General features: G+C 46.9%; 2 protein-coding genes across 2 annotated transcripts; one reads left to right on the top strand and one right to left on the bottom strand.

Moving 5' to 3' along the window:
* Nucleotides 1-4792: 4792 nt before the first annotated feature.
* Nucleotides 4793-8669, bottom strand: Ppp1r3d (protein phosphatase 1 regulatory subunit 3D). Its single transcript, XM_047541214.1, has one exon. It carries the CDS (start codon nt 7884-7886, stop codon nt 6990-6992), a length of 897 nt encoding a protein of 298 aa, XP_047397170.1. The 5' UTR covers nt 7887-8669; the 3' UTR covers nt 4793-6989.
* Fam217b (family with sequence similarity 217 member B) lies at nt 8315-15822 on the top strand (the record flags this gene model as incomplete). The annotated part of the gene is made up of 4 exons (XM_047541213.1): nt 8315-8556; nt 10013-10124; nt 10249-10334; nt 11723-15822. Coding segments are annotated over 4 exons (1560 nt in total), but the record flags the coding sequence as incomplete, so codon positions are not given.
* Between the last annotated feature and the right edge of the window lie 340 nt (nt 15823-16162).

The following is a 16162-nucleotide window of genomic DNA, read 5'->3' as shown; positions in this document are numbered from 1 at the left end:
ACCAGAAGAAAGAGCAATAATCCAATAGGAAAGGAGAAAAGATTAAATAAGAACAAGACACTCAGAAAAAGAGAAACTCAACTAATGAAAAAATGAAAAGATGTTACTTCTATAGCAACCATAAATGATAGGAGTTCAGGAGACAGTGGGAACCCACAGCTGATACAAGAAAGGCTGCAGGTTGTGATGATGACGACATTTTAGTCTCTGCTTCAGAACAAAGGTAGCATTTGAGCAACTCAAGAGCTTAGGTAAGGAAAAAGGCATTAATTGTCAAATCCTTCCTCTGGCAGAGTAAGAATATAGTTGATTCTTGCATAATGAATTATTTGCTAATGGTGCCAAATGTCCATTTTCTTATTTCTCTCACTTGCATTCTAATTTGTGGCTCTAGAAATATCAGCAAATAACAGTTGCACATGGTAACTAAGGAACATTTTGTAGTGCTATACAATTCATATTTAATGCCAGATTTGCAGACCTAGAAGTAAACTTCATTAACATAATATGGACTTTTTACAATGGCAGTGTGAACTTTAAGAAAAGCTGAATCTCCAAAGGTCCCAAGTGGCTAACTGGACCTAAAATTCAGTATAAACCTTATAGCCATTTGCTGATTCTACTCTCTTTCTGGAAGCATTACAAGCTAAACTTTGGAGCCCAGGGTCTGATCCCAATCCAACTGCCCAGATAAAAACCTCCCCAACTCCAAAGTTTCATTTTGCATCCGGAACCTGACCGATGAACTATGACCTACACTCATATATAAACGTCAACCAATCAGAATAGAAATCCTAGGAATGCTCACCATGATTGAGCATGCTTGCATCCCTCATTTGTATAAGCATACTTAAGTGGGAACTTGGGTGGTTCCCCTATATAAACCAGCCTCTCTCTTTTTCCCTTTGGAGGACATACTCATTTTATATCCATGGTTGCCTCTTCCTGGTTTACAAACTCTTTTTTTAAGCCTCCCTTTTAATTTTAAACTCTTTCCTAGTGCATTTTTGTTGACAGCAGTTAGCTGGTCAACAACAACTAGAATGGTAAGTTTATTGTTACAAAAAAAAGGAAGATTCAATTATTCAAAAATATACAATTTCAGTGTTATTTCCATTTAAGGTCAACCTTTAAAACAACTCAAATTTATGTTCTGAATACATTTACATATTGTTTTAATGGAGAGCAACTGTCAACAACACAAAATAAGTAAAAAAGCATTGTTTATGACATAGTGAAATGCATGGGCTATTTATATTTACATAGATCTTTCTGGCAGCACTTAAGAATTATGACCAAGAGGCACATGAATAAGGTGGTCTTAGTTTCCAGCTAATTTTTCACAAAGCAGTCAATTGTAGAAAAAGGGAAAATAATTAGTAACTATATTGGCAGATTTTTTAAGAAAAACCAAATAAATAATACAGTTTCACATGCCCCTGCAAGAATCAATGAGTAAAGGCTGCAATCCAGGCACAAGAGTTTTCCCAGCTATTCTATCAAATAAGTGGAATATCTGCAAGAAACAGGGAACACTAATCCTAGAAGGAAACAAAGTCAATGCACTTGTTTTTCTACCCTGAGAAACAACGGGAAGGACTGGCACCAGGAACAGCCCGGGGAAACGCGGTACAGTAGGGGCTTCCAAAAAGAGGGCCGTGTGCACAGGGCTGCACCTCCAGGCGGGGAGCCTACGGCGGCGCATGCGCAGAGAGCACGCGGCCCCAGAGTGGGGCCACCGCCAGAGGGCGGCGGCGACGCCCCGGGCGCACACCTTCCCCACCGCGACCGCAGTCTCAACCGTGGCTACTGCAGGGCACACGCGTGCCCGCCCTGGAGGTGGACTCGCGGTGCCGACCGCCCTGTGGCCCCGCTGCCCGGCCACGCCTCGCCTAGACGCCCGCCCGCGGCCGTTACCACAGCGGCTGGCCTCAACGGACCAGCCTGCCCACCCTGCCCACCCGCCGGCCCCGGCGTCAGGGAGACGCACCCCAGCACCTGCTCACTCTGCCGGCCCAGCAGGACTCCGCGTCCTGCCCCGCTGCCGCCACCGCTTCTGATGGGCGTCGCGTAGTCTCCTCTCTAAAACCGCCGCAGCTCCTCAGGCGGTTGACGGAAGGCGGGAATCGCCGTCCAATTGGAGCCTTGGCTGGTCGGCGGCGTAGCCAATCGGCAGCGGCCGGCCGCGCCCCGCCCCTCCACCCTCGACGCTGGGGTCGCCCAGCCCGGCCTTTAGGAGCGCAGCCGCGAGACTCCGTCCGCCCCGCCCCCCGGGCGCGCCGGCCGCGAGGGACCGGCAGGGGGCGCAGCGCAGCCGCAGCCCAAACCCTGCGCTGTGTGGATCGCGGGCGCCTCCCTCGTCTGCGGGGCTCTTGACGGCTCCAGCCTTCCTGGGAGCGCCCGGCCGGCGCCCAGCAGGGCTGGCTGCTGCGTGGCCAGGCAGTGGGTATGGACTCCCCGCTTCCAACCCCTCCCGCCCCCGGGACCTGCGTGCACGCTCCCAGCTTTCCCTTCTACCATCAGTGCTGCAGCCACAGCTCCGTTAGCCAGCGTCCCTGCTGGGCGACCTTCCAAGTGTAAATGCCGTGGCCCAGCCAAAATGCAGTGCGCCAGGCCAAAACTTAGCATTGTATTTTAGTAGCTTATTGCTATTCCATCTAAAAGGCAACACTTGTTTTTAAATGTCGGCTTATGGGGCTGGAGGTGTAGCTCAGAGTGCACCCGCTCAGCCCGCAGGATGTCCTGTGTTCCGTAGCCAGCAACTCTTCCCGCACACACACAAATATCCTCCCCCTCTACGTAAAATTATGACTTAAATATACAGTGAAAAGTACTTGGAAAAGTAAACACAGGGGAATAAAAACTGAGGACCCAAGCAGGTGGAGTTACATAGGAAAATATAAACTGTAAAAGAATTTGAAATATTTTTTAGCGTCCTGTTTTTAATATTGGGGATTGAACCCAGGGGCATGCTTTAGCACTGAGCTACATGCAAAAGCCCTTTTAGTTTTTTGTTTTTTTTTTTTTTTTTTTTTTTTTGTTGTTGTTGTTGTTGTTCTTGGATTTTGAGAAAGGGTTCAAGCTGCTTAGGGCCTCGAAGTTGTGATCCTCCCGCCTCAGCCTCCCCAATGGCTGGGATTACAGGCATAAACCACTATGCCCACCAAGCTTTCTAAGTATTTTGTTCAGGTGGAATTATAAACTTCCTGAAACCTTTATAAATGCCTTGTCGAACTTAATTGAGATCTTAATCTGTAACTTGTTTACAAAATACATAGGCAATCTAGAGGGATTTGTGGATTTTTATATATGCAAAGTTCTTAATGCTTTTGAATTCTTTACACAATTTAGCATTAATAATATATAATATATAACATAAGCCCAGTGCTTCAACCTCCTGATCTGACAGATTTCCATAATAATCTTCACATCTAATTTTCCTCTAATAGATTTAACATCCTTCATGAGAGTTGTGAATGCACAGGAATTTTACAAATACACTAAAAAAGTAGTGATTTTGCATCTTCCCTTTTTAGTAAATATCAATAAAAAGTACAATGTGGAAGAAAAATCTTACTGGTATTTAGAGGTTTTAGATTATGGTGTTTGAAGGAAAACAATCAAATCATCATCAAAATTTGGCTTCTGTGTTAAGTTTTTCCTTGCTGTGATCAAAATACCCAAGCCCAACTTAGAAAAGTTTATTTTGGGCTCACCTTTTCAAGGGTTCACTTGATGGTTGGCAGCCTCCATCACTGTGGGCCTGAGTGAGACAGAACACCATGGCAGGAAGGCAAGGCCACGGAAAGGGCAGCTGCCCACCTGAGGGCCAGGAAGCACAGGGGGAGGAACCAGGGGAGGAGGTACAACCCCAAGGGCAGCCCTCAGTGACCCACCTCTTCCAGGCATCTCCACCTGCCTACAGTTACCACTTCTTTTGAGTCATTAATCCAGCAAATGGATTAATCCACTAATGAGGTTACATGTCTCATGATCCAATTGCTTCACCTCCGGCATTAACACAGGAGCTTTTAGGTGACACCTCCTATCCAAATCATAAGTTTTCAATATATTTCTTTTTCTGCAGTACAGAAGGTTGAACCCAGGGCCTGTATATGCTAGGAAAATGACCAACTGCTGAGCTACCTCCCCCATTTTAACTAAATTTAACAAGCACTTATTGGAAACATTCTGGAAGCCATATCACAATGGCAGAAAGACCATGGAGTTTGATGTGGGTTTGAAGGTTGAGGTGGGCTACCTACCAGCTGTGGGATGTTAGGCAGATTACTTAAACCTCTTTGAGCTTCCGTCATATCAGCTAAGAGAATGGATATATATATTATCAACCAGGTAGCATATTTTGCAGAATTAACTGAAATCAAATAAAGCACCTAGTACTTTGCCAAGCAGTTAAGAAAGGACACAATGTTTCCTTCCCTCGTGTGCAAGGCTTTGTATTTGACAGAGGGTCACAGACTATTCTATGCACAGGAGTGAAGTAATGTAAGTGAAGGAGAATAATTAGTACACCCCATGTTCCCTAGAGCTTTCTTCATAAGTAATGTTAATCTGGCATATAAGATTTTTCAGTTTCTCAAAAACATACACAACTCTGTTCCTGAAGGTGAGGTGTAGCACACAATTCTTTTTTAAAACTAAGGCCCTACATTTATCAGTGCCTTAAGGATAAAACTTATGTGTGAAATGATTTAAACAATGAAGTTTCTAAAGCTTTGTTTTCTGTAGACTAAGAGAACAAATACACTTAAATAGAGCACACAGACACTTTTGCACATATACTTTAATGCTTATGCTTCAGTAAAATCATTTTCAATGAATTACAATAAAATATGCTTGGGGAGACAACCCAACAATTGCACAATCCACTACAAGCTTTTAACATCTAAGCAATAGAGCTTTGTGTTAGGTCTGAAAACTCATGAGCTGTCTTAAAACTTCTCTGTCCACCAGGTAAGTCTATTTAAGCTTCTAAGTTTCAAAACGTTGCTTTTTTAAAAGGCACATTGAGGTTCTTTTAATTTTGATGATATGCCATTACTCTTTATACTACAACCAGAACCTTCCTGGCAAGTGACTTTCACATAGATGAAAGATGCTCTTCATGCCTTTAAACAACACATTTGGCAGCTCTAACCTGTACCTGAATAGTAGGGACAATTGTCTTGCACTCTGGGCTGGGGTCATGGGGAGAGCAGCCAAGGCCCTCAAACACTTGTTGACCTAATTGGACAGTTTGTTAAGCAGCAGGACTGCAACCAGGCTTCTCTCTCTCTCTCTCTCTCTCTCTCTCTCTCTCTCTCTCTCATGCCAATGTAGTTCACAGCCCTAACGGGCAAAGGCTGTGCAATTTAATCACCATATTTTAAATCAAGATTTGGTGTTCCTGGATCGAAAGTTATCAAATAAAGTCATTTATGTTCTTGGAACGTTAAAAACAGAGGTTGCAGTTATCAAAAGCAAACTGGTTAAAAGGCAAAATGCATCTTTTCAGTACTGATTATACAAATGTTAACAGGCACTGGAAAACTTCACTCCCGGTGGGTGACACAGCCATCGTAAAAATCAACCCCATTGGCTTCAGCTGCATCATAGACAAATGTCCCATCTTGGGGGTTCTGACATCTCAGCTGGTTTTTCATGCATCAGTTCTAGCACCTGCTGTCAGAGAGACCACCACTCAGCACCGAAAGAACTCATCAGCCTCTTAATGGGAACATTAAGTAACACTGGAGCAGTGGTCTTGACTGCCTGGTTAGTGGTGTGTGTGTGTGTGTGTTTTTAAGCATTTAACATTTAAAAACTGGGAAACAAGCCCAGAAAATGTTAAAATTTCTCCTATCTGAAGGCACAAAGAATAAAGTTGCAGGTAGCTGAAAAAACCTGACCTATAAGTACAATTTAAAACAATTTAGAATAAAAAATTTGTGAATTATTTTTCCTCCAGGGCTTTAGCTAATGCTGAAAACACCTTCTAGTTCCACTTGCTAAGTCCACATGAACTTACAAAAGACAAATCCTGGAATTTTCTGATCCTTAAGAGGAAATTAAAAAGTCACCTTAATTGTCAGAAAGGTTAATTACAAAGGGCACACTGCTTGAAATTCTATAGTCACCTGAAAATTGAAATAACTTAAGGCAAGATTTCTTAAAATGTTTAGGTAGTTTCACACCCAAACAGGATGACCCAATAATGTGCACAGACACAGTGACCAAACAAGTACAAGAGAAATCCGGACACGAGGAGTGACTGCAGAGAAAGGGCTGTTGCCAGCTGAAACATCCTAAGCATTCTCTTCTCAGCTGCTGATGTAGGGGAGACAGCCCAGAGCCCCAGAAAGGCTGCGGGATGGCTGGCGAGGCAGAGGTCTCTGTGCCTATTAATAGTTTCCACTGCTAGAAGGCTACAGGCATTGGCAAGCAAATGAGGTCTCAGGTTTTCCTTGTCCCAGGGCAGGAATGCCTTGAGGGACCATAATGCAGGTCACACTGCACATTTTGTTTACAATGGTCAAAAACACACAACATGACTTTAAGCTTATATTCAGAATATTCCTGAGAAGGTATCCGCTATGGGCCTAAGGTCCCAACATTACAATAATAAATAACAGCTAGTTTACAGAGATACATTCGGGACACATGCAAAAGGCCTTCCTAGCAGGAGATGGGTCTTTCCCCAAAACAGGGCCTGGGTCCTCTCCAAAGAGGCAAACATTCCCATGCACCTGCCCCCCAACACACTCCACAACCGACTTGTCTTTCTGGCTACGTGAGGCTACTTATTAGACAAGGTGACACAGAAATTTCATGTAGAAGACAGGAAGAGCCACTGTCAGGGGATCTTGCAAAGAAAACGAGTTCAGAACTTGGGGGAGCGGCAGGGTAGGTGAACCCGCCCAGAAGTGAGCACCCTGCCAGGAAAGACCTACAGGTCAGCACCTTGGAGCTCCAGGCACTCGGACCGCAGCTCAGATGAAGTGGATCCAACTCTCTTCGCACTCCCCACGAGGCATGTGCAGAGAGTGGTTGCGACACGTGAGGCTGTAGTCACGGCTGTTGTTGTTGTCCCAGTACTCGGCACCAGCCACTCGGTAGCGAAGGGCGAAGTGCACACGTGATCCGAGCTCTAGCAGGAAGGGTGGCACCGGAAAACCGAAGGCGAAGACGTCCTCGGTGCCTTCGGGGCCCGCAGGCCCACGCCACCGCGCCACCGCTTCATGCGCAGTGCGCCAGCTGGAGAAGGTGTAGCGCACTGCCACCTGCTTCTCGAAGGCCACGTTGCGCACGCGCACCGTACCGCTGATGCCCAGGTCCGAGCAGGTGACCCTCTCCAGGCACACAAGCTGGCGCTGCAGACGCTCGCCGAAGTCCGCGGCCTCGACAGGCGGTGGGAAATCAGGCACCAGGCACCTCAGGGTGAACTCCAGGTCCTGGCTGCTGCAGCACAGATCTGAGTTGATGGCGAGGCGTGACAGCACGTGCAGCGGCACCGACGGGTCATCTCCCGCGTTAAACACCTTGACCTGAGCCAGCTCCAGGCCCAGTGCGTCTGCGAAGCGCACACGGAGCTGCCGGCTGCAGCCCGGACGACACGCAGCGCCCGGCGCGCCAGCGGCCTTGGGTCGGCGCTCTGGGGAGCTGGGCAGCGAGCGCGCTCGCCTCAGGATGATGGGCCGCAGCTGGGGGTCGCAGCCCGATGGCGCGGGCGCCACTGGCGCCCGGCCTGGGCTCCCCGGGGGCCTACAGGGCCGCGGCTCCCGGGCCGCGCCTCCGTCCAGGTCGGAGAGGCAGCTGAGGCTCCGGGGAGCCGGCTTCCGGAACCCCGGGGACGGCGGCAGGACCGTGGATCCTGGGCCTCTGGACATGGCGCAGCCGTCGGTCGGTCGGTGAGAGTCAGAATCGAGGAGGAGCAACCTTACCACCCCTTGCCGGCTTCCTCGGTGTCCCCAGCAGTGTACCGAAGGCACCGAGGGCCCGCCGGGTCTACGACCAGCAGGGGACCCTGGGCCCGCCACGCCCTCCCCTCGAGTCCTCGCCTTAGGGTCTCCGCTTGTCGCAAGGAGGGGGAAAAAGCTAGTTTCCAGGGCGCCGAGCGTCCCTCGAGCGGAGCCCTTGGGGCCACTCCGAGAGCGAGGGCGCACCTCCTCGGACTCGGGGAGCTCAGGAAGGGCGCGCGGCGAGCCGCCCCTCCCACCGGCCTGCGGTTACTTACGAGGCTGCAACTCCGCGGGCGCAACTTCCCGGCGCGCCTCCGCCCCGCCCCTCGTGACGCCGCCGCGGGCGGGCCGGGCCAGCAGCGCCTCCCGAGCCCCGGGCCCGCAGCGCCGCCCGCGCTCTGCCGCAGCGCGCCGCAGTCGGTCCCCGCGCGGCGCCGGAGCCAGCGGGCTGCGGCCTCGTCACGTGCCCTCGGCGGCCGCGGCAAGGGTCTGATCGATTTCTGTCTGCGTTGCCTGGGCTGCGCACCGATCGATCACAGTGGTGCCTGCACAGAACCCGGACCAGGAAGGTGCATGCGGCGGGCCCTCGGATTTCGCGGTTCGTGGGGGTGGGGCCAGGGAGGGCAGAACCCAGTCTGGCCGGGAGCCGGTCCGGGACTGATTTAGTGTCTCCCCAGCCAGCTCTTTGGACGTGTGCCTTGCAGCCTGTATCCTCGGCCAGACCCGGGGAGCCTCGCTGCGTAGAGAAGCGTCATGCCCGCACGTCCCCACAATCCTTTGCCCGCCCAATGGCTAGCCGGTTCCCTGGGCGGGGATGGGGGCTGCCTCTGCCTGTCCGGCGCACCGCCAGAGGAAGACCCAGGACAGGAGTTAATGCCGTGTGATGAATTGTGCAGCTGCTCCCATGCCTGGGGAGCATTCTTGAAGCCTGAATCTCTGACTTTTGGCTTCGTTTCCCGGAACCACCGGGGAGATGGGAATTTGTTTTCTGCATGCTTAGGACCCTGCGGGTGTTCCTTTCTCCCAGGAACTTCTGGCAGCAAACTAGACAGCCCTTGGTGTGAATCTAGTCTAGGGGGTGAAAGGGACAGGATGCACGTGCACTTTCTAGAGAGCATTTTGGTCCAAGCAAAGAACATTTTCTACGCCTCAGAGTCGAGCGTCCTGAGTATGGTATGGTCAGTTAACTGCGAGAACCCCTATGTGATTTCTGTTACCATCCTATGTGAACCAACTAAAAAGGCCCACACGGTTATGATGAAGAAGTACGGGAATATGTTTAAAAATGAAAAATAATTTTAAAAAGTACAGGAAGTTTCTGAAATGTTCCCAACAACTGTCACCCCCCCACCCCCCCGGTTTTCCATTCCACAGAAACAGGGGTTATTATGGGAGAGATGTGTTCAGGTTCTAATGAGCACACCTGCCCAGGTCTCTCAAAATAAGAGGAATAACCACAGTCTAGTTTGAGTGACCAAAGTTTCAGAAGGGATGACATCATATCATATGTAACATGTATTAATACATTCATGATCTTTTAGTGAATTGATGGGTAGGGAAAGCAAAAGAGAGTTGCTTCACTAGAGTTTAGGTGCTATGGGAAGAGGGGTTTGTGAGCCATTTCTAGGCACTCCTGAAATTATTTGTTGAATGAATGAATGAGTAGATGGGGGAGCTTTGGAGTAAGACTTGACCTTAATTATCATCACAGATTTCCTCAACAACACATTATTTCCAAGAAGATTTTGTTTGTGTGTGCACATGTCATTGCAGGGAGAGAAGTAGAGAAAGAATCTTATCATGGCATTGATAATAGTGTGGTCTTGTTTCTAATGTCCACTGTGGGGGTGGGGAAAGAAAACTAAACTGTAAACATATGAGAGTGTGCCCCTCTCATCTGTCACAGTTCAGAGTATATAACCACTGTATGGTCACAGCCTCAATGTTTCAATGCTGTGCAAATACTAAAAAATAAACAAGTGAAAAAATGGCCCAATACTAGTCATAGGACCCTTTGCAATCAATACTGACTGTCAGTATGCTGTTGCTTCTAGTTCCGGTGGTGGTGAATTCTTTCCAAACATAAGAGGAATAAAGAAGTCACCTCCCCAACTGTCATCATCTTCCAACAGATTGAGCAAGAATATTTTGAGCAGCACAGACAAGGTGATGTAAACTTTTAAGTGAAAATCTTACTTAGATTTGTCCTGTTCTCCCCCTTGTTGTGTTTTCATGTATGTGTGCACGTCTGTGTTCACAGTATTTATTATTGAATGTCTGCTTTTTTTAGACAGTTCATCAAGCCCTAGATGATGGTCGACCATGTGAATTTCTCAAGAAAAGGAATAGGGTGAATGAATATGATCAGAAAAGCAGGTAAATAGTTTCCATATAATTGCTTTATCTTGCAAAAGGCGTGTTGCCTCAGATTGAATATGTGTCATTGGAAAAAAATAGGTCTGAATAAGAAATACACATTCATACGTTTCGTGTAGCTCAAGCGAGTAGATCAGGCAGCTACAGAGTTACTTGTTTTTGGCTTGCGGAGGTCATGTTCTGCCAGTGTCAGCAAATGCCACCGTCCCTTTTCTCCATGGGTTTCCTCTATATTGAAGAGCACCGTTAACAGCTGTCATCTCTGGTGCATTCTGACAGCTAGCATAAACAAAGATTTTCCCTGTGTTAGCTGTGGATTCTGCATGACAGCCACTCCTTCATTGGTTTCTCCAGTCGTTCATATTTGTTGAGCACGATTGCTGTTGGCAGTGATGTAACATACTCCGTACTTGTTAATTACGGGTGACACATTCTCATATAGTTGCTGAGTGTGGTTGAAATCCCTGGCAAATGAACCTCTTGAATTTTCCAGAAAGCATGCTTACCACCCATTTCTGTTTTCTGCTACAGAAAAGTACTTACCTTGGTTAAATGCTCTGTTTTTGGTGAATAAATTGAATTGCAGGTATTTTCAACTATGATGTGAGAGTCTGCCTCAGAGTATATTACCCCAGGAAGAATCCACTGCTGCACTAGTAATATACACAATATTCTTTGTCTTTGCCTGCCATTCACAAGATAACACTCATTCTATTTTTTATTCATATTGAATTATCATGGCACCGGATGATTTTATTTGTATCCTTTTAAATACATTTTTTCCTGAGTGTGTTTCCTACATGGCAACAGATGAATGAGCTTTTAGTTTAAAGAACAGGTTTTATATGCTTTTCTTTTACATATTCAGAGTTTAGTTGACTCAGAATCACCACCAGTCAGCAATTGAATAGTGTAAAATGTGCATTTTACATTATATTTACATTGAACCTAAAATATATCTACAAAAGAAAGCTGTGGGTTTTATTTCTGAAAGTCTTTAAACTCTATTGGCCGTTAACATAATAGACGTAAAGTTCTATGACAAAGTTTTCCAGGCTGACGTTGTTTAAAGTACACACAGTTGGTCTAAAATTATGAAACAAGCACTTTGAAAACTGTGAATGTTTTTCTTAAATGCTGGCATTTGGTGTCAAGCAAGATCCATACTGACTTGGACACATGTAGTCCCTAATGTTTCCGGTAGAGCACTCTGCAGAGAATTTTCTGTAAAGCTACTGCTTCTGCAAGGATCCGGGGGCCTTAGGTTTTCTAAGGCCTAATAATAGCTGGAAAGTACAACTAGAGGATTCATTTGGTTTCTCTAACCCTAGCTCAGTTAGCCCTTTTTTGGTTCTATGTGGTAAGACTTGCAGTTTTATTTTTCACAGCAATACGAATGCTGGCCCATCTTGGAGCAAAGCCCAACATTCAAGGAATTCTTCAGGAAAACGACAGAGTAAATCCCAAGGAGCCCAGGCTTCCTCCCAGAGGAGAAGCAGCCTCTTGGGGGTCTCCCCCGGAGGCCAGCCCCAGGCCATCGCCCTGGGCTCTAGGCACCGGGAGGCCTCGGAGGATACGTTGTTTCTTCACTTTCAGTCCATGCGAATTATTAAGGAAGACGTGGAGGAGGACAGTGGGAGTGACCTGTCAGATTCGGAAAGAATCCCCATTCCTCCTTCTCCCCTGTCCCCTCCAGATCTCAAGCTTCGAGCTGAAGAAATTGACCCCATTGACTTTGACCTTCCCCCGGGGCAGGGTCACACCAAGCCTGAGTACCGCTATCCTGACTTCCTTCCACCCCCTTTCTGCTCCTGGGACCTGCGGGATATGGCCCTGCTTCTGAATGCAGAGTGCAGAACCCCAGAGGTGCCCCGGGCTGGGGGACTTCTCGGCAAGTACATTGACAGGCTCATCCAGCTGGAGTGGCTGCAGATGCAGACCGTGCAGTGTGAAAAGGGGAAGGCAGCCAAGGCAAGGCCTCCCGCTGCCCCTGGGGCCTCGGGGGCGCTGAAGAGCCCAGGGAGAAGTAAGCTAATTGCTACTGCCCTGTCCAGGCCACCACCTTACATGGAAGGGGCTTCAAAGTCAGGCCCTTCACAAAAGAAAGGTTGGCCCCACGGAGAAGTTCATCCCTCCTATTATGCGTTTGAGACTTCCCCCAGGTCCCCTGATGTACCGAGTAGCACTAGGCTGTGTTCTCGGAAGCAAACCCCTGAGACGAGGACTGAAGAAAAGAAAAAGAAATCAAGTAAGGGTAGCAAGTTGCAGCGCTGGGATTTGTCTTACAGTGACAGCAGCCCCAAGATAGAAACCAGCGGTAACATCCGGATTCCCAGACAGACAGCCGTGATTCTGGACTCGGCAGACTCCTATAAGAGCTCCAGAGCACAAGCACATGCACATCTTAAGAAAAAGGGAAATACAAATAACTGTGGTCATGCCACTGTACCCAGTGAGAAGAAACTCAAGGCAAATGGAGTAAAACAAAACACACATAAATTGAAATAGTGTCTGAAATGATGGTCTGCCAAGACCTGTAGACCTAAATATTGGAGCTCTTCCAAAATTACAATACTGTGAATTTGAAGGCATTTTATGACTGATGTTTGAGTGGTTGATAGGCTCTTGACTCCACCCATCCCACACCAGTAGTGTTATTTTCAGCAATCTGTGTCTTGCTATGACATAAGCCTTTCTTTGCTTGACAGTCTTAGACATTTGAGAACCCTTTAGGTAAAAATTAACCAAAGTATGTGCCATATACAGGAACATGGCAGTGCTCTGGAAGAGTCAAGGAAACTTCTAGAGTGGTAGACAGTCTGGGTAGTACGGACAGGTTGGCTCCCCATTTCCTCTTGCATGTAAGTGTGTCAAACAGGCAGACTGTTTTAAATGACGTGAAATCCTAGCATTTGAAACAAGGCGCTCTGGATCCACTGCCTCTCCTGCTTTTGCGTGAGCTCTTCGAGGAGAATTTGTATTCATTTTATTCCCAGAGAAGCCTTGTTCCTCCTGGGTCAGGGAGTACACAAGTTTCTATTTTGAGCGGTCATTTGTCACTAAATTGCTCACTCACTACAGATAACGGCATCTGGAACTTCAATACTTCTGACATGGGACTCTTTTTTTTTTTTTTTTTTTAAAGGGAACATTGAATTTAGAAGCAGTGGTGAAATCCATTTCTGAATTCTCTAAACAGAATAAAAATAATTTGCAGATTTTCCAGTTGGAATGCCAGCAGGTCAAAGCATGATTTTTGTTTGGTGGGGCACAAACATACTGCGTGGCACCCAAGAGTTTCTGGTGTGGAAGGTTTCCCTTAAGGAGTCCACAGAAACAGCCCCTCTTAGAAGCCGGGAGGAAGGGACTGCATCAGGCTGAAAACTCACGGGACCTAGATCCTATTGTCCTTAGTCAAAAATAAGGATCTGTTTCAGCTTGCAAGAGCAGGGTTTTATAATCTAGTCTGCGTGTGGGGGCGGGGAGGGGAGTGTGGATGAAGTTGCTGGATGTGTTTTCACTGTCCACATCTGGACTTGGTTTCCTGGCTCTTCTACAAGTGTCTTCCTTCCCTGCAGTTAAGTGACATCTTGTTCTTGTGCTGTGAACTTTCTGTTGATGGTTGTATCTTCAAGACCTTTGATTGACAGCTTCTTGATTGTGTGTGTTCTAATGACTGGTTGATTTTATCCCTTCACACAATTGCTGTGTTCTGTGGGGTTTTTTGTTTTGTTTTTACATCTGTGTTTTTATTTTTTCACCTTTGGGGCAAATGAAAAATTTGCATGTTGTATTTGAACACATAATGGCATACAAACTCTTACTGCAGATAGCACAAGGACATTTATAGTTAAAAGAGTGTGCAGAGGCTAAATAATGTCTCTTTTTAAAACTGATCTTAACCACAGATGAGAAATTTTACAGTAGGACTTTAGGTGCAGGTTTTTGCAGATTCTTCACCTCATGCACCACCCCACTGGAAAAAGCATGCTCTGTGCTAAGGTCTCATGCCTGTTTATGCCAACAGAAATGTCCATGTAGTAGGCTTTGCTTCCATAGTCCTCAGTAGATGCACTGCATTTGAAAAGCAGCACTGCTCTTAATCCTCCTTTCTGTGGTTCCCGAGTGGCATCCCATGTGCCCTGGCCTGCCCTGCTCCTCGGGAGCACGGATTAGCCCATTACGTGTGGTTGGTATCCCTCTGCAAGATTTTTATGCAGCTCTTTATAAAGTTTCATGACCAGTTAATATATGTAATATAATATTGTGCACATGCACATTTCCTATATGCGCTGAGGGTTCGTGCTGAGCCCTGTCTTGCCTGAAGTGCGTTCTCCTGGGTGTTCTCAGAGGCCTCGCGCGGGTGAGGTGAAGCTCTTTCCTTTCCCTCCGCCCACTTGTCTGAGCTGAGGACCATGTTGATGGAGGTCCGAGGCAGTGCCTCCCCTCCCAGCTGTGTTAACTAGAGTCGGTTACTTCCTCTGGGAATCGTCATGTATTCAGACAGTTTTGAAAGCCTGAAAAACTGACTTTCCTTGTTTACTTTTTTTGCCTCAGGTTGGTTATCTTAACCAGTATTATTGGATGGGATCAGAGCTCCTAATGAAGAGTATTAAGCTTTTTTTTAAAGTTAGGTCTGCTACAGGATTTGCATAAGCACAATCTTAACTTGATGCTGTGATACGTATAGCCAACACAACCCAGTGCACCGACTGCTGCAGAAGAGAATCGGGGAACGTCGGTGCAGATGGTGTTGGAAAGCTGAGCTGTGCACTTGCGCGGTTCGTCGAATCCCGCGTCTGGTGACAGGAGTCCTTGCGTTTTCAAGAAGTGCCTCTCATTTCTGACCTTGCACTTAGACCTATTAAAATGATCCAAGGTCAAAACAATCCAAAAGAGTATATGAAAAACTATTTCAGGCTTCCCCTCCGTGGACAAATTTGTAGAGAAGTATAAAAATGGACTATAAAAACCCGTCAGTATTTGCTGTGATTGTTTAAAGTCAGACTATTTTCCAAGTCTTTAAACGCATAAAAGGGCTAAAGGTTTGTAAATAACTTGAAGGGGGTCGAATTGGTGGCCTGTGATAGAACGTGGGGGAGATGTGCCCATTGGTCTGAACAGCTGCTAAGAGGAGAAGGTGGGTGGCAGTTCTTCAGCCATCTAGATTACATTCCAGAGACCAGAATTGCCGCTCGACATGTATGATGCTGTTTCCTCACTTTTTTGCTCATTTACTCAAGTAGTTACATAAACATATGAAGCTCTTGGTGGTACTGCATTTGAAGATTACAGAGGCAGTATTTATTATTTATTTATGTACATGTTCAGGACACTATTTTAAATGGCCTGGAAAATCTTCAGCATGTTTATTGGCTATTTTAATGATGGTATGTTTCATTTTGTATAGAACCAAATTCCTGTACGTTTTTGTGAACTCATTTTCTTCCTTCCTTGAGATCAATTAAACAGCAGAAAAATAGCTGGATTTTTTGGGCGTGGTTTTGTTTAGCTCTTTATACTGTTGTTTCTAAGTTTATCTTTATTTTCTCTTTGGTTATTTCTAAGAAGTGCTCTGGCTACACTTCTGCTCAAGCCGATCTCCACACTGAGCGATGTCCTGGTGGGAGCACAGGTTACCCCTGCTAGGTCCCTCAGAGAAGCTCTGCTGTAAGTGGTGAGACCTTGGTACCCTGAGTACCCAGGACGTCGAAGAGTGTGGGCAAGAAGGGTGCATATCCCGTGAGCATGAGATCAAACTGGCACGTATGGGGTGAGGTCCCATCTTAACCCACACGTTGGCGAGTGACCCGGGTCTTTCCAGGTGC

The sequence above is a fragment of the Sciurus carolinensis genome, chromosome 2 (assembly GCF_902686445.1).
Source record: "Sciurus carolinensis chromosome 2, mSciCar1.2, whole genome shotgun sequence".
Lineage (NCBI taxonomy): Eukaryota > Metazoa > Chordata > Mammalia > Rodentia > Sciuridae > Sciurus > Sciurus carolinensis.
This window is presented reverse-complemented; position numbering and strand designations above follow the sequence as displayed.

Bases quoted from the DNA above. Each gene is read 5' to 3' on its own strand.
- Ppp1r3d (XM_047541214.1), bottom strand. From the start codon at position 7,886: ATGTCCAGAGGCCCAGGATCCACGGTCCTGCCGCCGTCCCCGGGGTTC.